The sequence below is a fragment of the Festucalex cinctus genome, chromosome 14 (assembly GCF_051991245.1).
Source record: "Festucalex cinctus isolate MCC-2025b chromosome 14, RoL_Fcin_1.0, whole genome shotgun sequence".
In the NCBI taxonomy this organism is placed as follows: domain Eukaryota; kingdom Metazoa; phylum Chordata; class Actinopteri; order Syngnathiformes; family Syngnathidae; genus Festucalex; species Festucalex cinctus.
This window is the reverse complement of record NC_135424.1, coordinates 510135-530965: the sequence shown is the minus strand read 5'-3', so window position 1 is coordinate 530965 and position 20831 is coordinate 510135. Positions and strand designations below refer to the sequence as shown.

Sequence of the window (20831 nt, the reverse complement as noted above, 5' to 3'; positions counted from 1 at the left end):
TAGGTTCATATTTTTCAAAAAAGAAAATGTATAAACCTGGTCATATATAGCCTACAAGTGCACTTGGACATGTGTGCGTTTGCCAGCAACATATGTTTATGAAATTCATAGACATATACCATCATACATTTGGAAATCATATTCTCAGACTCACATGTACAATTTTCATGCTCATGTCTGACATAAGTAAAAAAAAAAAAAACTTTGCTTTTAAACATTTTTTTTAATTCAACAAGCGAGTCATATCTTTTCAGGTCAGTTCCAAAATAATAATAATAATTATTGCATTATTCTTATTATTATTATTAATACAACCATGCTCAGTCCAGATCCACTTCTGATGTAGAATAAGACACTCATGTTGGGATATATCAATTTTTGAATGCCTTACACGCTTGAATGAAATCTGTTTTTGCACTTGCGGTTAAATGTAATAAGCATTTCATTAGCTTGAAGCTACTTGAAGCATCATATCAAGTATTGCCTATAAAGTTGAAAATATTGCGTCTGTTATGTTATGCTGTACGTGTGTTTGCTTTGTTGTGAGCTGCCACGTCCTCTTTCTTTGCTTTGAGGCAGACTTTTGCGGGACGACAACGTTGTTGTGTAACACTTGACCAGCTTCAAACTTCCCCATTTTCCGGAGAACCCCACCCCGCCCCCTCGATGGGCGTGGTCACCAGTGAGCTGACGTGATTGGTCGTCGTGCATGTCAATTAGGGAGTGCGGGACTCTGATTGGTCGCAACAAGTCCTCCTCTGTCTTTTTTTTTTCTTTTTCTTTTCAACTTAGCGCTGCCCGTCCCGAGGCTCGGGTTCGACTGGTCCTGTCCTGACCGTGTTGCCGCACTTGTCCCAACTTTGTCGGCGTCCACGGAACACTTGACCGGCGGGAGCTTCCGGTTCGCCCTCGGCGGTTCTTCTCGTGTCACCAGTGGACCTTTTGTTGTCAAGGCAACCGCCGCTGAAACTTTTTTTTTTCTTCTTCTTCTTCACTCGAGTTGGACAAAAGAAAAGATGGCAGACGAGGAGCAGCAAGTGTCGTCCAGCTCGGCTCTCTTCAGCGACGAGGTCCACCACTACCAGCCCGAACCCGAGTCCGAGTCCGAACTCTACACCGGTGAGCAGCCCAAGCAGGACCTCTTCCACCTGGACGACATCGTGGACTTGGTCGGCGGAGCCCAGGACGCCCTGGAGCGGCACATGGCTGAAGATGGTGAGCCGCGAGAGTTCACGGAACCCCACGAGGAAGAGCCCGGCTTACTGGACCTGCAGCCGGAACCGGTGGCACAAGTGAGGACGGAAGAAGAAGAAGACGACGACGAAGAAGAAGAGGAGGAGGAAGAAGAGGAAGAGGAGAAGTTGATGCCAGACTCCAGCAGCGCCTCACTTTTCCCCCACACGCCTTCAGCTCCCGAGGCCAGCGGAGAAGCTTTGCCACAGGTTTGTCCGGAGAGCGACGCCCTCCCCGCCCAGCCAGCAGCGCCATCCCCCGCACAGGCAGCGCAGCCAGCGGCCGACACGCAGCCAGCATCGGCTCCGACATCTTGTGAGTATCCACACGCGGCCTTAAAAGGCGTCCGTCGAACCGTTTGATATTTGAAACGAGACGGCTTTTGTTTTGTTTGCTTTTGTTTTGTTGCAAAATGGACGCCAGCTCGGACAACAATTGATGCCCGCTGGTGGACGCGGCTAGCACGCCTCGCGCACTCCCTCCGCCCGGCCACATTAGGTGGGCATTTGGTGGTTGAAAAAAAGAAACTTTTTTTTTTTTTTAAGTTGCGTCAACGTCATCTCCCCTAATGAGGCTAATGTTGTTGTGCTTTTGGAATCGGATGATGATGATCGCCGCTTTTCCGGTTAGCCGGTTAGCTGGCGGCTAATCGGCGGCTCGTTTTTGCTTGACGGCGATTCGCGTTGACAGCTCGCCGGTGACCAGATGACAAAGAAACACACCTGAAGCTGAAGGGCGGGGGGTTATTTTTATTTTTTATTTTTATTTTAAGTCAAATGTAAAGGAAAGGTGAAGGTGTGCCGGTTGGTGGGGGACGTCCCGGCCCCGGGGCTGATGAGGCCCACCTGTTTGGATGCATACGTCACAGGACGATGTGCCGCATCATCGTCTTTATTTGACGCCGAAAAGCTCACACAAAGGCCCGCTTTCAAGCAATCGGACTCGTGTGAACAGTTTGGATGAAGTTTAGTTCCCATATTTGAGCGTTTCTGCAGATGTTTTTTGGGGACGTGATGACGAGCATCGTCCATCTGCTGCTTGCCTCCTCCGCCCGTTTGCTAGCTGCAGCCTAGTTCCTTTATCGGACAAACCGAATCGCTCCTCATCTGGTGGCAAATCAACAACAAAGGTAAACAACTGAAGCAGTTACATGTCATGATTTGAATATAAAAGCCTTGCTCTAGATGAAAACTGAAAAGTGGCGCTCTTCACTCGTGCCTGTCACACCCAAAGGAGCTTGTTGACGTTTGTCCACTAAAACGGGAAGCTCATTGTTGTTTTTTTCACAACACATCTGCTAGTTGTCATCATGTTCTTGTGACCATGTTGGAGGATTTCAACGCTATCGAGTCAAGCGTGTCCGATCATGGAAGCCCGGCAAATCAGATTAGTCACAACAAAGGAATCTGCTCAGCGTCGCCGCCCAGTTTTTTTTTTTTTTTGCCTCCCAGCATCTCCTCCCTGCTTCCAATCGAGATCCTCGCCTCGTTCCTCGTGGCCGTGTTTAGATTGATCACCTGCTCACTTGACAGCCAACAACCTGCCAGTTTAGCAGAGAGGCCTGCTTGTCAGCGTCCTGGGGCGGAAACGAAGGAGCAAATCTGTTGACGCGAGTTGGCTTTGTGCACGAAGATGAGACAGATTGCATGCAAAAGGGCCCGCGGGCTTGCAAGAAGTCAGTCGGCATGCCTGCCTGCAGAGCGAGAGAGGGGGAGAGGAGCGAGGCAGGGATTCAGGGCGGGGCCGCCTGATGGACCGAACCACAAATAGCAGAACAAAGACGCCGCTAAGGTTTAGTTTAGCATCGTTTCCTTCAATTCATTTCCTTTTGCTAAAGCGGCTGTTGGCCTCAAATGTTTTCACGTTGCTTTTCCTGCGATGTGAATCTGCAGGACGGGTCCTGATGCAGAAGAGAGTGGACAAAGGAATTCCAGCCATTTGACAGGTTCAGAGGTCGTCTGACAGCTGTTGTAGTATGGAATATTGACGGGCAAGCCAATCAAAGCTGTTTTTTCTTTAATAACTCTTGTGTAAGGCACTGACTTGGGGGATGACTTGGACCCGGCGGTGATGTCAAACCATAACAAGGGGTGTGAGATTTTGCACCACAACTTAATGTCTTCCGCACTGTCGTGTTGAAAGTCGTCGTGTCGTGTTGTCCCTGTCAGACCAGCTCAAATGGACGTTACAGGTGGTTGAACAGCAGTTTTTCGTCTCTTCTGTCTGGACCAGCAGAAACATTGAATGAAATGAGACGTCCACTCATGCTTAATGCATCTTTTACACAAGTAACACTTACTCGGGTTTTATTACTACTGTACAATAGCATATTGGAAAGGCATGCGATATGTGATATAGTTGCTGAATATAGCGATATCGATATTATGGCGATATTTAATATGTACCGAAGGAAAATTACTTTATGACCTTATAAATGTGGCAACATAATCAAACTTAATAGATTCTTAGTTAATTAATTAATTATATGTCGATAATGTTCAAATATTGGATGGCAGTGCACATTTTCATGAAGTACACTGTATTCCAATTAGGGCTGCACAATATATCGAGAAAATATCGATATCGCGATATTGGCCCTTGCAATATGCATATCGCAAAGGCATGCAATAAGTTTTATATGGAATTTTATGCTTTTTATATGAATTTGACCAGTCAGATGCTAACTAAAATGTGCATCGCCATTCAATAGTTGAAAATGATCAAGACATAATTACAATTAATGAACTAAGATTACATTAAGATTGCTTATTTTGCTACATGAAAAATGTTTTTCTTTGATTAGGTAATAAGAATGAAATTTCTTCAGGTACATGTTGAATATCGCAACAACATGGATATCGCTATGACCAGCAAGTATATCGCGTATCGCATGTTTTTCCAATATCGTGCAGCCCTAATTCCAATTATGTTTTGCATTAGTATTATTAGGGTTGGAACACTCATGTAACTAGGAGCATGGAAACCAAATAAAAAGAGAGGGTGAGGAGGGGATTTTTCCGAGAGTGCAGGTAACAAACCCCCAAATTTGTCTTCCCAATGTGGTAGAAGACTTTCTTTTCAAACAGCAGCAATAAGTCCCAAGGTTTTTTTTTTTTTTAGGAATCCAAAGGAACCTTTGGTTCTGCGCTTCTGGCCTCCTCAAAGTGCCTTAAGACTGTGGAGTCGGATGTGACAACTCCCGCTGTGACCCCTGCGTGGTTTCTGGCGAGACGCTTTGAGCGACAGGCGGTCTAATTGACCTACATGCTTGTTTTGGGTCACCCACATCCATCAGAGCGGCGCCGGGTCAGGTGGATTACTGGACTGTTTGTTGTCTCGGTATCCTGGTCACAGATGAGAGCTCGAAGCCCTTTTGGTTACCGTGCCGACACACACGCAGCAGCTGACAGACAGACAGACATACAGACGGACGGACAGACTACCAAATGTGACCGGAGCGCTGATCCTCGCCGGTCGCTCCCACCTTTTAGCACTGTCACGGGCCACGTAATGCTGACTCCTAATGTGCTGAGTCATTGGACTTTACAGTTGAGAGGATGACGTCGATAAGAAATCGTGTGTATGAATGACGACTCAACGTTAGGGTCACTTGATCTTTACTCAAGCAGGGGTGAGAGGTCATGTCAATATTGATCATGTTTGAAATGAGCAATTGTTGTGCTTGTAAAAAGCTAAACGTTGTTGTCACTGGTTCAATCCTAGGTTGTCTTGGTCACTGGAAGCGAAACGTTGACCCCAGACGGAACCGAGCAAACGTTCGACCAGATGAATCGTCTCGTGATTGACAACCAATGAGACGCATGATTGACTGTGATCGTTGCACTTGATTTGATGAAAATAATCGGAGCACAAGTTGATTGTTTGATTTGAAAACGCCCCTCCCTGTAATGTATGACGTCCTCCTTTTCCTCGCCCGCCATTGACACTTCCTGCCTTTATGTTCCAAATTCCTCAGGGAGTTTCAGTTGTTAGACGAGGCTCCCACGAGACACACTTGTTTCCACAAAAGGACTTTTGACTTGACCAAGTCCATGCTGAGGTCATGGATTAATCACCTTGTGGAAAAAGCACCACCAGGTCAGGTCGTTCATTGTCCTGCTTCAGCTTGTCTTATTTTGATGAATTGATGTTGGGAAATGAGCAATAAGCTTTCTCTTTTCCGTCATCCGATTGCTACTGAATTTGACCCACGTCTACGAAACCACCAATTAAAATCTGAGAGTTTTTGATGTTTTGTCATTGCATGTTGGCGCAACTGAAGTTTGATGACTCAGACTCCAAAGGTCTTGTGATGAAGGGGATTTTGTCTGCCGGCCACTTTTAATAACGCTTTTATTGTTGTTCCCTTGACGCGCGTTTGTTTGCCGCCCTCTAGTGTTCACAGAGGACACAGCTTTAATGGTCCGTCCCATTTTTGTGAGGTGGATGAGTCAGGAAGCGGTGTGACTGGAGCCGATGTGATGGAGACTGATGCTTCGCTCACTTGTGCTGTCCTGCCTGACGAGCGGACTGATTTTTGCACTCTGCCGCTTTCTGTCGTTTCTCCCGCAGATGTTCCTTCTTCCTCTGCTTCTCAACCTCAGCCTCTGATGCAATTCCCTGCAGGCAAGTTCTCTCTGCTCACTTTGTTTTCCCTTCTCCTCCTCTTTGTGTTCATCTCCACTGTCGTGTCATTGCCGTTGTGTATTTTTTTTTAGTCATTTAGAAAAGAAAACAATAACCCCACTGCATGCCACAAGTGGAGTAAAACTCCTGCGGTATGAAACACTTCCACACTGCATCGTGTTGTGTTGTTGTGACTGTCGGCATTTGCAGACAAGCTTGACTGTGAATGTCGTGTCTAGCTAATAATGATTCTTTTCAATTATCTCAAATCTTAAGACTTTTTTTTTTTAACCAACGATTGTCATATGTTGTGCTTTGAGAAGAATCATTATACAACAGTTTGTCGGCCCCACCTAACATGGATTACTGGCGCCAGACCTGGGACAAATATTGGACAGCCCTCGTGCATTAAAGCACGTACGTGTCGATGGACACCAGACAAATGCTGGAAAGTCAACACTGTCGCCAAAAACCTCGCAAGATCACAAGCTTTCAATCATTTTGGTTTGCTTCAAAATTACCTAAAAAAACAAAAGATTGGTCTGGGGAGGGGGTGAAGCGCGTGTCCACCAACCCCAGTTGAGTTTTCAGTAGCACTTGTCTGGTCTAGATCCTTTCAGTATGGGTTGTATCCAGGTTTGGTGGGCACTCTACGGAATGGAGTTGTCTTTTGATATGTGCTGTATTGCATTTTCCCTCCTCCCTTTCTACTCAAGAACTTGGGCAGAGGGGTGATGCCCCTGCTCCCATCTCCCCTCTCTCCCCTCTCCACTCCCCCGATTCCCTGGAAGAGCTCTCTTTGACCGAGAGCCCCAACCAGCCCTGTCCTCCGGGATCGGCTGTTCCCCAAGGCTCCTTTTCCCCTCAGGCCCCTGCTGTCCCGTCGAAGGAAATGCCCTGGCAGGATGACCAAGACGGTTCGGGACCTGGCCGTAGTCAGAAAAAGGGAGCCGTGGATCCGTTCACTGGTCCTTACCTGAGCTTGGGCAAAGACCCAGGACCTCACATCCTATGTGAGGACAGTGGAGTGTCGTTCTCCCCTGAGGAGAAGCATCCTAGTTCCGACACCCCCCAGATGGTTGCCAAGTCTCACATTGCCTCCTCTAACCCAACAGAGCACTGGGATTCACCTTTCCTAGGATCGCAAGACAACGCCAAGGTCCCGATGGATTCCTTTTCCAAGGAAGAAGCCGCCATCGGCTCTCCCGGCGGGTATGACCCCGAGCTGCACAGCAACCCTTCAGATGAAGACGACGACTTGATGTATGAGGTGAAGAAGAATAATAATAACCCATTTGATGGCTTTTCTCCGCTGGCGGACAGCGCTTCCTACGGCTTTGGGGAGTCCAAATCTGACCACAGCGCCCCTAAAGTGTCAGAAAGTCCCACTCCAGATCTTGTCCAGTACAAACAAGCTGAAGAACTCCAGGATAGCCCGACGTCATTCTTAGATGAGGGGAAAACATTCGAGACGGGCATGAAGGCCATTGATTCTCTCATGAAGCCAGTAAGCCAGTTCTCTTCTGGTCTTGAAGAGGAAGATGAAGAGGAGGAGGAGGAGGAGGCGGATACTGCTCTGCCGCCATCGCTTCCAGACATCCTGAAGTCTTCCCCACTCAACCCTGACAAACTGGACTCTGGCTCCTCCGAGGGAAGTCCAGAGGAGCAGAGTCCCATTCTCGAACGTAGGATGATGGAGTCACCCAATCCCCCGATCAACCTGTCCGCCAACAACCCCTTTGCTCTGGATGCAAAAGTGTCTCTGCTTAAGGAGATGGCTGACAAGATGGAAGTGAAAGTGTCTGACAAGCCGAAAGATGAAGACGTGAAAGGCTTTGGTGCGTTTGATCTGGTCAAAGAGGCAGAGGAAACGACCCCAGAGCCAGTGAAAGTAGAGGAACCTGTCAAGTTTGAGCAGAAGGATTGGTTCTCAAGCCACGTTTCGCCCAAGGTTACAGAAAAGTTTGAGCCTCTCGACTTGGAGAGCAAGAAAGCCCCCGCCGAGGATTCAGATTCGGAGTCGCCAACCGCAGACTCTCTGTCTCCAGTCCTGGAAGCCATGGCCAAGAACCCTGCCAGCTTCCAAGTAGAGAAGAGCAATACCAAGGTGGAGCTGGAGGAGCCCGAGGTGGCCGACGAGGTCTCCGAGCACGAGGTGTCGTCGGAAGAATTTGAGTTCATTGAGAGACCGCCTAAGGGGGTCATCGATGAGTTTCTTGAGGCTCTCGATACGTCCAAGTTTGCGCCCCCCAAGCCTCCAGAGATCCCCATGGATGACGACGAGAGCTTTGAGCAGAAAGGGGCTGCTTCATTTTCTGCCTGGGCTCCAGCGCCCGCTGAGATGGCCGCCGCTCCGAGTCCGAGCTCCTACCGCCTCCTAAGCCAGAAGAGCAAGGCGGAGCTGGAGAAAGTCGGTGTTCCGGAGCCGCCGCCCGTCCGTGACGAGGCGCTGGCGCAGAAGAGCGCAGAGGTCGGCAAACTGCTCAAGATGCCGAGCGTGAACATTGCAGCAGGTAAACAAAATCACTTTGGGCATGGAACCCCCCACCCACCTCCTCTTTTCATTGGCTTCTCCATGTTAACCGATAGAACTCAACTGCCATCGTCACTCTTTTGTTCTTCTCCGTGGCTTTTTTTCCCCCCAACCAACCACAAGTCTTTCTTTACGTTTGATCCCATCATGATCACCTTGAAGCCACCTCCACTCTTTTTTGCATTTTCTTTCTTCCCCTTTAACCCACTCATTTATTTATTGTTTAACAATGGTAAGTAAAAAACATTTTTGGGCTCGAACAAAACCAACAAAATGAGGCAATAACCCACAACGCTAATCTGAAAGTCAACACTCACTCACCCACAGACGTCTCACAAAGATAATAGCAGCCCCGCCCTCTTCCTCTACCTCCAGTGCATTTTCTAAAATAACCAAACTAACTTTGGTGTTAATCTCCAACACGCAAATATTTTGCAGGCGCTCATTTGCTTGAGATTTATTTGAAAGGGCAATTTATAGACTGTTTAAAACCTTTAACCTAAATGCATGGAAATGAGTTTCTCGAGTTTTTTTTTTTTTTTTTGAAAGTTTATTTCCCATCCTTTGCCCCCATTGACGGATTTATACGTTTTTTTGTTTTTTCATGCTCGAGCATACAGAAGGTTTTGATGCAGCCTCTGAACTGAAGAGGCTGCTTGAATCAATGGTAGTTATTACAAAAAGGGCCAGCCGATGGCAGCAGAGTATAAGAGATCAACCAGGACCAGGATGCAGGTTCATATCTTGTGAGCACAATTGCTGTAAATGTCTGCTTGCCTTCCTTTCCACAGTACGCTTCTAGTGCACGGACAAGTTCTCACAAGGCTGAAGACAAGTTTTTGTCTGTGCAGCATCATCTTGCCGCAAGCAAGCGTAACCCTACCTAACCTAACTTGAACCCAAAAGACGTTGACTCATCCTGCACACGGCGACTCAGCTGAGTCTTGACTGATATTTTGTAGGTGATGCATTTTGTGGTGAGTGAGAGTGAGAGAGATTGAGGGATCCCCTGTTAATTAAAGCCGCCACCGCCTCCTCCCTCCCTGCATTGCGACACTGGCAGCCCTTCTGAAGGTTTTCTTTTGAGCCGTCAGCAAACATTTTGTTGTACAGCTGCACCTTGTACGGCTTCACAATCACTTTATGCTTTTTCTGCAACTTGTTTGTAGCTGTAAAAAATGTGCAAGTGACAATTCGTGGGCGCATACTTGCAATTTCTGCCGGTCGAGATTGCATCAGCCTTATGAAGGTGAAATGTCACTGACAGGCTTTGTTTTTTTTTTTTATGTAACCGAGTCTTTGGTCATGGGAGTAACTTTGTATTTGCTAACTGCTGCGGTCAATGATTCGAGCACAGCCAGTAAAGGATCACGCGAACATGACATCATTCATGTGTGGAGCTTGTTGATAGAGCTCAAACTTGAGCTTTGGAACTGACACTGGCGGCGTTTCATGTCACAGTAATGCTAGCATGGGCGAGGTTAGCTTGTTATGGGAGACGGCTGCCCTCAAGTGGAGCAAGCCTGCTACTGCCACGGAAGCAGAAATGTTTCTGTGCTTGTAAAATGTCCAGAAAGCGCTCCAGAAATGAGTCAGTTACATCAAATACTGGAATAAAATCTTTTGGTGTCTTACAAACTATTCATCCAGCTATTTTCTGTAGTTTGTCCACAGTAGGTAGGGAACACGTAAGAGTTAGCTGGAGGCTATCCAGTACGATGGTCAATTTAGAATTTGTTTGATAGGGAAGAAAATTTGATTCAACGCAGAACTGTGAAAAGCACTCAGCCCACGTTGGACATTTGGTGACGTTTGATTATTCAATCATGAGAAAGCTGAGCAAGAAATCCGACTACTGAAGTTTGCAAAAAATTGTTGCAATCGTGATTGTAACGGCGATATCTTTCATTTTAGAAGACTCTCTCAATTATACAGAAAGTATACAAGTAGACCGAATTCAGGTATCCATTTTTTAAGTGAACTTATATGTAGAAGGATGCAAAGGAAAAAACGAGGAAGGGCTCAACACCACTTTTTAGGGCTGCACCAGGTCAACACCCACCAATGCACTTGAGACCTGAGCACTGGTTTGGAAACCCTAATTTAAAACCCATGATTTGAAACCGCATCTTGGAATCTGAACCATGGCGAGAAACCCTACTTTGAAAGCATAGCCTGGGGGGGGGGGGGGAAGCGTACTTTGAAACCATAAACCAGCGTTCACCAATTCCAGTCCTCGACCTTCTGAGCCCATCAGGTTTTAGGTGTTTCCGTCCACTAGCACACCTGATTCACAGATCAGCTAATCAGCATGCTTGATGACGATCCTGATCTTTAGTATTTAGTAGAAAACCTGCCGGAGTCGGGACCTCGAGGACCGGAAGAGGTGAACCCTGCCATAAACCGTTAAAGGAACCCTATTTTGGAACTCCAGCCCTCATGTGAAGCGAGTACTAAACTTTCAAATCTGGCAAGTGTTGCACAAAGGTCTGAGGAATGTTTCCAAAATGAATTTCAAAGGGTGATGAATAAATATAAACGTCAATTTTCAAGTGAATACCTCCCATCCTTTCTTCTCATGGTCTGGATGCAGGGAGGCCTGTTTGACGAACGCGGGGGCGACTCGCTTTCGTTGCCAAATCGGTGGAGGGAGGGCCGAGGCGAGGCGGCTCTTTTTTTTTGTTGTTGTTGCTGCGTCAGAGCGCCGGTGGCGGACGGTCAGCTGACTGCTCATGCGCCCTCTGCGGTCTTAAACGCCGACCCCGCCCCTTCGTCCCTCTTCCTCCTCCTCGCTTTCAGCGCAGTCAGTGGAGGCGGCTGTCCATGTGGAATGCGGGCTTGTGATTGTCCGGCATGGAGACGGCGTGCGCGGACACAAGCAGAGCTGCGTGGAGGCAGAAGGGTAACGCCGACCACGTCTTGCTTGCTTGCTTGCCTTCTTGATGTTTGTTAATGGAACGACTGCCTGTCTTCTCCTCGGAGCTCAGTTGAAACGGGGTCATTTTTTTCTAGGCGTCGTTTTGAGTAAAGATTGCAGAAATAATATCTTGGAGATCCAAATAAGCTTTTGAGATGAGTTGAGCGAGTGCGGCGTGTCGTCACAGTCGTCGTTGCGTTACATCTTGTTGTCATGCTGACGAGTAGGGCTGGCTCTAAAATATCAATATATCGAATCGATAGTCCTTTTCATAGCCCAATATAGATTCATAAAAGCATGAATCGATACTCCTAATATGGCTTATTTTGCAGCATTGCTACTTCTGGGAAAGAAAAATTGCTACTGCAGGAAATCCTGAACGGAATCCGAAATCAATGTGAATCGAATCGGGGGGCCTTTCTGAATCAAATCGAATCCATTTTGGAAATTGAATCGATTGACGAGTCGACGTGTCTGTAGCGTACTCGGGTGTCTTCTCTTGGGACGTCTCTGATGAAACCGGGTGCTTTCGTCATGATGATTCCTCTGAAAATGGTTCATAGAGATTTGTAAGGGTTCAATGATTTCAATCAAATTGAGTTGCGAAGGTTAACAAGTTTGAATTCCAGACATCAAATCAAGGATTTCTTTCAACATGAATCTGTTGACTGGACATGGACAGGATGGAATCTGAATTGTCTCTTTTCACAAGAAAATTCTGCTTTGGTCATCTGACTTAGTCAAAGACGAAGCGCCCCCCTCCCCCAAACCACAAACAAAATTCAGCAGTCTAATCAGTCTTTTTCGTCCGTATTAAGCAAGTCACGACTGCGTTGCGGTTGTGCAAGTTTCTCATTTGCTTTTTTTTGTGATTGCTTGTGAGCTGGGAGTTGTTGGTTAACGTTGCAACATGGAGCCAAGGACCTTTGTCCGCACTCCCCTCCGTGTCCAAAGGTGGGACGGAAGGCAGAAGGAGCGGTCGAAAAGCATTTCAGAGCCGAGCGATTGTTTGCCGACAGCTCAATGACTGGTCGCAGTGACTCAGACATGCTAATTCAGCATTCTCACATATGTTATCATGATCTTTCTTCTCCACACTTTTTTTGCCGTGTAACTACTTCCAATTTACATTGTTCAAAGTTCAACTTGATTCAAAAATTCTCACCTCCCGGGGTGAATATATCTGTCGTCTGATTCCACATTACTTCCAGTATTCACACAATTTAACGTTAAATATCAACTTTTCAATAGGACAGACAGTGAACTTTTTCCATCACTTTCCACGCCCACCTCACCTGCTCGGTGGTATCCAACCCAATTTGCTGATTTCCATTCCAGGCCCTCATTCGAAAGGCACACGTTCAACGTCACACATACTACAGTAGAGAATGCCCGAATAGAGCCCTCAAGTGGACAAAACTAATACCTGCACCTCACGTGCATATTCTGTGGATCAAGCTGAACGATAATTAAAAACGTAATGAAATAATGTGAATTTGATTGTGGTCAGGAATCTAAGCTCCATGATGAACATGAGATTATTGTACCTCTGAATTGATATTCATGTTTTTAAATGAATCAAGATGTGGCTCGCAGTTATAGTTTGGTGATTATTGTGCTCCAAGAAAAAGTTGATCAACACTGAACCGTTTCTTTTTTGTTTTTGTGACGAATACAACTAGTGGCCAAAGAGCACATAACACATGATCACGTGGAGTTGTGGCGGCTCCCAGCATGCACCTGGTGTTCACCCACAGCTTGGAATTCCTTACGTGGATTCGTCCAACATCTTTTTGCCTTCTCGCTGGCTGCTGCCTTCATTCGTAATCCTCTGTGGTCCAACCTCGTTCCAACACGCACAAACGGATCCCTCGTGAAGGATCGAGTACTGCACAGGTGCTTTGGTTTGGTCCGATTTTGGTTTTGAGAAGATACATGAATACATTTTGACTTATCAGCCAAATGTAGGAGGAAAATCTGTGCAACAAATATTCCAGTGTCGCCCACATACCATATTTTGCCAAAGCCTGGAGCCTAAATTTGACTTTTTCATCCCTAATTTACAAAGATGAATACGGAATCATTTATTTATTTTTGCTGGCAGTTGTAAATGGATCTAAACCAGCATTTGTTTGGTTCCTATTAGCCTCAAACAAAGCAGGGAAGACCAGACTTCTCTCCCGCCAGCTATTTCTTCCAACCCAAGTCATTCCCAGCCCTCGATCTCGATCTTGGGTCGTACCCGGGGCCGGATGCCCGGAACACTTCACCAGGGTGTTGCCGAGCCACCTCATCTGGCTCCGAGCGAGATCAGCAGCGGCTCGAGTCTTGAGTGCTTCCCGGATTGATTGAGCTTCTCAGCCGGATGCCATGTGGGGGGAAACTCATTTAAGCTCTTAAATATATGTTCGATTTTTATATTAAGGCGATAAAAATCTATGTGCATTTAACAATGCTTTATTTAAATAATTGGATCTTTATAATTAGGCATAAAACAAAGTTTTTGTGTTTGTTTTTTTTATGCCTGAGTTTTTAACGTAATTGCTTAATTGTAATAATTTGCATTAAAATGAGTGCATTTCCAAGTTGAGACAAAATTGAGACAATGATTACATTATTAAAATGAGCTGTTTTACATAATGTACTTTTTTTTAATCAATTTGAATAATTGCAAATGATAAAACTGACATTTATTTGATCTTGGTTACGTGACGTCGTGTCCGTTTTCAGACTCCAACGTGGCCCTTGAGCATGAAAGTTTGGCGAGACACGACTGCGCATGTCCGCGTCTCCTTCTCGCTTCAGACCGCTGTGCGCGCGCATCTCCCCGGCGACACCCGCCAAACTGCGCATGCGCCTTTGTGACAATGGCGTCAGTGGGGCGGAGCCTCGGGGAGCCGCAGCTGCGTGTTTCCGCGGAGGTTCAACATGGACGCCAAGCAGGGTCAGTCCAGTCAATCATCTCGTTTGATTCATTCTTGTCGCTTTTTGCGTCGCTTGTGGCGGCTGCTCGGCTCGCGTTTATCTCCGCGGCGTGCGTGTTTGCTTGCGCGCGGATGACGAGCGGGCTTCGGGAAGGAAAACAATCGGTTGGAGGCGCGCCGAGCCTGCAAAGGTCACGCGGGACGGCTTGACGCTTTTGTCCAGTCGCCGAGCGCGCCTTCCGCCGCCGGGGAACGGCGGACGACATGACCGGCGGCGGCTCACAAAACGCGAGCATCGGCCGCTGCTGCGGTTGTTGAGCTCGCTGATGCTCTATTTTTAGTCCGGCCGCCGGTGGCGCTTGGCCGCCTGAGACCATATGTAGCCAAGCGGCCACATTTGGACCGCGGTACCGCCTCTTTTCTTCTCCCCCTCGTCGTCGTGTTGGCTGGCGGATTCTGAGCCGCGTGTTCGTGGTTCTCTTTCACTCATCCTTTTTGCCCTGTGGAGGCATTTTGAATGCAGACTAAAGAAAAATAGTTTGCACGAGCGCGAATATCCGGCGGCGCTCTGCATGACGTCATTGACGTACTGGATCCACGCCAGCTGGTGGATCTTCCATGAAAGAATACTGTGCAAACCAATCCATGTGGTTGTTCTACTTCTTGAAAATAATTTTCGCACCACAGCTTGTATTGTTGTATGGGGATAGAAAAGGAAATGATATTATAAATGATTCAACTTAATTCTTTTTTTTCCGGCCAATTTAACTCAAATGTTTGCTTTGGCTTGCAAGCGCAGACTTGAGATTAGTGTTCCTGTACCGAAACTGGTATCAGCGGAGACCCTGATACTGCATTAAAAGTGGTATCGGCATCGATGAGTACTAACAAGTAACATGCCGATACCATTATTTCCAATTGTTAATATCGGACTTTGGATGCAGCATCTTGTGTTGTGCTCGTGCACGGCATTCTCTGATGTGCGACATGTTCACTGCATGCCGAGCTAAGATATCCCGTTGGCCCTCGAATGCTCTGAACCAATGGCAGGTTCCTACTTTGAACCAACGATATCGGCCGATACTACAAAGCTGGTTATCGGAATCGGTACTGGGGGGCAAAAAAAAAACTATTGGAACAACATTACTTGAGAGTTATGAGTCTGGAAAGAATGAAAGTGTTGCCACTGCGATTTTTTTGTTTTTGGTCACAGCCTCTTTCAACAGCAGCTAATCGTCTCGAAATGTGCAAAATGGTCAAAACGGCCAAACCATCGTTTGGCAGCCGTTTTTTAAAGAGTCGAACGGTTCCTTGTAATTAGCCCGACTGCAGAGTGGTTGCTAAGCAACGGAGGTGATGATTTTATTGCAATTACACGTCAGCTTGACTTGAGTTTGCTGATCAATTAGTATTCAGGATGACAGACTGCATTTCGACGATTGATCTCCAACGAAGGTTTGACTTGTCAATCGTTTCCATCCGTTGTTTGAAATTCATTTGCCATCAATATTTAATACTGTTAGATGTGCAACAATGAAATGATTGACTACTACTTTGGTCATCAATTATTTATCAGTTTGAGTTTTTTCACTTAAGTTTTCCAAATGTTTGGAATTTCAGCTGATTCTATTTGTGTTAATTAAGTGAAGACGTTTGACAACTTTTGCTTGATGAAGATTTTGGCAGATTTTCAGGCTGGTGTTATGGACCAGACTAGAAAGTGAATAATCATTTTTAGGCACCATCAACTTGATATGTCGTATCACTTTATATGAAGGGATAGAAATGTTTTTTTTTTTTTTTTTTTTTGTCCTCATAATTGAATAATCAAGAGATTGATGCTAAATGAATAACAGCCGTAAACATAGCAAGTAGGTTTGCTGTGGAAAAAGAATGTATGATAGTTTTGGAATTAAATTTGTTGATGTTATTTGATGAATCGTTACAACTGTTTTGGTGTCAAGTTTGAATCATGCAATTTAGTCTACGTACCCTATAAAATAACACAATTTATTGTGACTACTAATCAATAATGATCAGTTAGATGTGAAAATAGGTTTGCGGTGTCGAGCGTAACGAATGTTGGCATCATTCTTTTATCGTTGCCAGCGGGCGTCCGTCATCGAATCACGTCTGTGACCCGTTTGGAATTCTCCAGACGAAACTGAGGCGTCACGAGCGCAGCTGTCGCTCACCGGCCTCCAAACTTCAACCGCCAGATGAGCGCAACCAAAACACGCAACTTCACATAGTTTAGGTCTTCCATTGAAATCAATTTTTTTTTAAATTATTATTATTTCCACAAAATAAATAGAATTTCCTCACTGTTTTGCTTGTTACAATAAGCAAAGTGACATTATTTGAAATGAGCTTTGTTCTGTTGTTTTTGTAAACCTTTTTCTGGATTCATTTTATTTCCCCAGATTTTTTTTTTTAATGGTTGACGTTACTTCTGCGATCAGTGTCACGCCATCAGGTGGCAAAAACAAAAAGTGGAGAAGTTTTGAGTCAGTGTTGCGTTGGGGAAGAAAAAACAAGCGGCGTCATCTCAGAGGACCAAAACTGCCAAAATTCAAAATAAATGACTGAAAATGAAAATAAAAATGGGACATAAAAAAAAAAAATTTGACTATTATATCCCAAAAATAAATAGAAATGGAAATAAAAAGAACCAAAAATATATCCATCAATACATTTGTATTGAATTTTTGAATTATTTTTTTTATATCCATTTTTATTTTCACTTTTAGTCATTTATTTATTTTGAATTTTGGATGGTTGGCGTTGTGGGAAGGACGTCGTTATCACATGCTTGCGTGTGCCAGAAGAACAAAACGTGCTTTGAAAATCAGCTTGTGGCAAAAAAAACAAACAAAAAACAAACGCTGCACGGAAAGATGAACGTCGCCAGCCAGCGTATGCAAACAAAGATGACGTGAATATCGAGAAAAAGTGCAAAATAGCGCTGATTTAGCCTAAACAAATATGAATTGGAGTCATTTCTCCAGGTCGGTTAACAGCAGGGCAAAAAAAAAAAAGTCATCCCGGAGGCCATTTTGTTGATCCCGAATGCAAACATGCTTCCTGGATGGAACAAACCTGGTTTGAAAATGATTAACTGTACATTTGAGGCAGGCATTTTTTTGTGCCAATGAATTTTGAGCCAAATTATTTCTTGAACACATAATTTGTAAAGAGAGAACAAGAGCAATTGATAACCCCAAAATACATGTATATTTTTTAAAGCTGTTTCCCACCCCAAAGTAACTTATCTGACATGAATAACCATAATATTCTTAAATGAAACATGTTGTGGCGCTTTCTTTAATAATAGTTTTCAAAAAAAAAACGAGTGTATACTTCCATCTAGTGGTCATAATGGCAGTTGCACCTGGAATCGATGAGATTTCGTTGACTGGATGCAGTAAAATGTGCAAAATAGTGAAGTCACTGATTTCTCATACTTTGATGATTGCGACCAACTTGCGCTTAAGTGTCAACACGTTTCCTTTCAGCTTCCTCTTTGCCAACCTTCCTCATCTTACATGTCAAAAGTTGTGCATTAAATCAAGCATGTTTACTTTTTGCCTCCCCACGTCATGTCATCTCCTCATCTGTCGTTCGGCCAACAAGTTTAGCACTTTTCTTTACGCCTTTCTGCACTGACCATTTGAAAAGTGTCTTCTTCTCTTCTTTTTTTTTTTAAATTCACCCAAAATTGGAAAAGAACCAAACTTGTTGTTGCGTTGTGTGTCCGTCCAGTGGTGGATCTGGTGTACTGGCGCGATGTGAAGACGACGGGCGCGGTGTTCGGCGCGGCGCTGCTGCTGCTGCTGTCGCTGACGGTGTGCAGCATCGTCAGCGTGTGCTCCTACATCGGCCTGGCGCTCCTCTCCGTCACCGTCTGCTTCCGCATCTACAAGGGCGTCCTGCAGGCCATCCAGAAGTCGGACGAGGGCCACCCCTTCAAGTCAGTCTCTGGCGCCGCCCACTCGCCCCTTCAACGTCTATTTAACGCGTTGACCGCCAAAAACGCTTCATGACGTGCGCTAAAATCCTAATGAATGCCGCCAGCAACGTTAATTAACGTTGACAATTTTTTATTTTTTTAACTACCAATGGGCAGTGCGACGTTTAAGCACAGCACTGCCTGGTCAATGGGTTGTGAAATTAAAAACAGCAGAAGGCAGCATTGTATCTGTTTTCAATGGGCTGCCGGTGTATCAAATTTAGGGGTGGGTACCTCACGATACGATACGATATACGATACAAGCCTCACCATAAGGATTATCGATTAATTGCACAGCCCTAAGCCCTAACTGAAACCTGAATGAATTTTCGTAGCCTGATGTGATCTCTTTTTGATGGCTTGTCGTTGTCGGCGCTGGTGGCAGGCAGTACCTGGAGCGCGAGGTGGCGCTGTCCGAGGACCTGGTGCACAAGTACAGCGACGTCCTCCTGGAGAAAATCAACAAGACCGTCGCTGAGCTCAGGCGTCTCTTCCTGGTCGAGGACCTGGTGGACTCCATCAAGGTGGAAGGAACTTCATCATCATCATCATCTTCATCATCATCTTCATCTTGTCATGTCATGCCAACTAAAAAGACAAAATGTACAATTTGCAGTTTGCCGTGCTGATGTGGATTCTGACCTACGTGGGCGCTTTGTTCAACGGACTCACGCTGGTCATTCTGGGTGAGCTGCAAAAAAAAAAAAAAAAAATGCAAACGCGCATTATTTTGTGATCAATATATTTATTGCAATTCAAACAATACAACAATAATAGAAAATACAATAGAGAAAGAGAAAAACAGAAGAATTAAGCAGCGTGCTAGCAAGGCTGAGAAGGCGATAACTTTTTGCCCCCTGGTGGGTTGTTCAAGATCCTCAGAAAGTCTCATCCGTGTTTTTACCCCAAGTACAGTCGCAAACACCACACCAATAATGATGTATCCTGGGGCAAAAACCAAAATGTATTCATGTAGCATCAGTCAATTTACATGGGTCACATGCAGGCTTGATAGGAGAGAAAATGCGTGCGAGCTTGTGAAGATGAACGCCGTGCATGGACAAGACACATGCGCATTTATCATTTGATCAGACGGAAATACGTGCGCCGCAGTCCAAAATGAGGCCGAAGTCGACGTGTCATTTGAACATTTGTGACGCTTTTGTTGCTCTTTCTTCTCTTTAGCTGTTATCGGAGCCTTCAGTTGTCCCATCATCTACGAGAAACACCAGGTAAGACTTTTTAACACCCACCTTACCTTCATTTAGTCTTCAATTTTTTTATTATTATTATTTATTTTTTTTGCGCAGGCTCAGATTGATCACTACGTGGCGCTCGTCAACAACCAAATCAAAGACATCGTTGGAAAGTAAGTCAACTTTTATCTTCACTGTAGTACAAGTCCAGCAACAATAGAGCGACCATCATGACATAGTGACAACTTTATTTTTAATCGTTGTGGAAGTTTTCAGCGTTATGACGATGTGACGCAGGAAGGACCCCAGATTGGAGCCTTGAGGAACACCAATTTGAATTGTTTTTTGTCTTCCAGGATCCAGGCCAAAGTTCCTGGGATGAAACGTAAAGCCGAGTGACGAGAAGGAGAAGCGGGAAAGTGCGGAGAGGAGGAGGAGGCTGGCTGGACGGACGGATGGACAAACGGGACGTGAAACGTGTAAAAACTTGGGAGGTGTCGCCCTCCCAAGTTTATTTGTCAAATCGTGAAAACACTTTTTTTTTTTTTTTTTTTTTTTTTTTCACTTGTGAACTTTTGGCTTTCCTGGAAGAAGACAAAGAAGGTGTGCTCGATGTGTGAACTGCCCCCACACGTTGCTTCCCTGGGGCAGGTCACATGTTCCCTCACTTGTTCTTTTTGTGGCTGCCGATTGAACTTGTTGTTTATTTAACAAAAAAACAAAAAAAAATGTAAGAAAGTGTGCGTTGGAGCACGTTAGTTAGACGGGCCAGATGAATTTCCCCCCCCCCCCTCCAGCCGGCTTCTTTCTCCTCATGAGTGGAGGATATTTGTTTTGCGTGCAAAGGATGGTGGGCGGGGCTTGGAGCATATGCCAACATCGTCGTCATTTTCATCATCATCATCATCTTCACAGCTTGTGAGTAACTCGCTAGGATCATCTTTCTAGAAAACGTTTGGCAGTCGTCGTTTTTTGGTGTCATGGCCGCTGCGTAGTGATGGAAGAAAACATGTTTTATCCGTATGTTCATCTGCCACGCCCACAACATCGCATCCTTTCAATTCAACAAGAGAAAAACAAAACAAACAAAGCGAGGCATCAAAAGGCATCTTATATGTGGAGCGCAACTCTTTATAAACTTCAAGCATATTTGTTTGAATCGTGTGATCGACTTGTTCATACTTCAAAATTGTGACCAGAAAAAAACAAAAAAAGTTTGTGGAATGCGTTGTGAGATGTAAACATTATCCACCAATAAAGCTTCTAGAACAACAGACAACACGCGCCACCGCCTCTGTGTCGTTAGAATTGGTCTTTGGGTAGATGTGAGAAAAATTGAAATTTCGTTTGACTGCTATTACGATCTTCCTGGTTTGTATACTATTCACAGTTA

The 20831-nt window shown here is 45.3% G+C and overlaps 1 protein-coding gene across 9 annotated transcripts; it reads left to right on the top strand.

The window, feature by feature from the left end:
* The first annotated feature begins 604 nt into the window (after window positions 1-604).
* On the top strand, window positions 605-20717 carry LOC144001593 (reticulon-1-A-like). Of its 9 annotated transcripts, none has more exons than XM_077496058.1 (9): window positions 605-1548; window positions 5806-5859; window positions 6576-8372; window positions 17996-18203; window positions 18628-18766; window positions 18859-18928; window positions 19428-19474; window positions 19553-19611; window positions 19795-20717. In XM_077496058.1, the coding sequence occupies exons 1-9, from the start codon at window positions 1017-1019 to the stop codon at window positions 19835-19837; spliced, it is 2949 nt and encodes a 982-aa protein (XP_077352184.1). In that variant the 5' UTR covers window positions 605-1016; the 3' UTR covers window positions 19838-20717. The 9 variants fall into 9 exon arrangements, with proteins under 9 accessions (XP_077352184.1, XP_077352185.1, XP_077352188.1 ...); XM_077496059.1 differs by having other exon boundaries at window positions 607-1548; window positions 6975-8372; XM_077496060.1 differs by lacking the exon at window positions 605-1548 and adding an exon at window positions 1748-2362.
* Window positions 20718-20831: the final 114 nt, after the last annotated feature.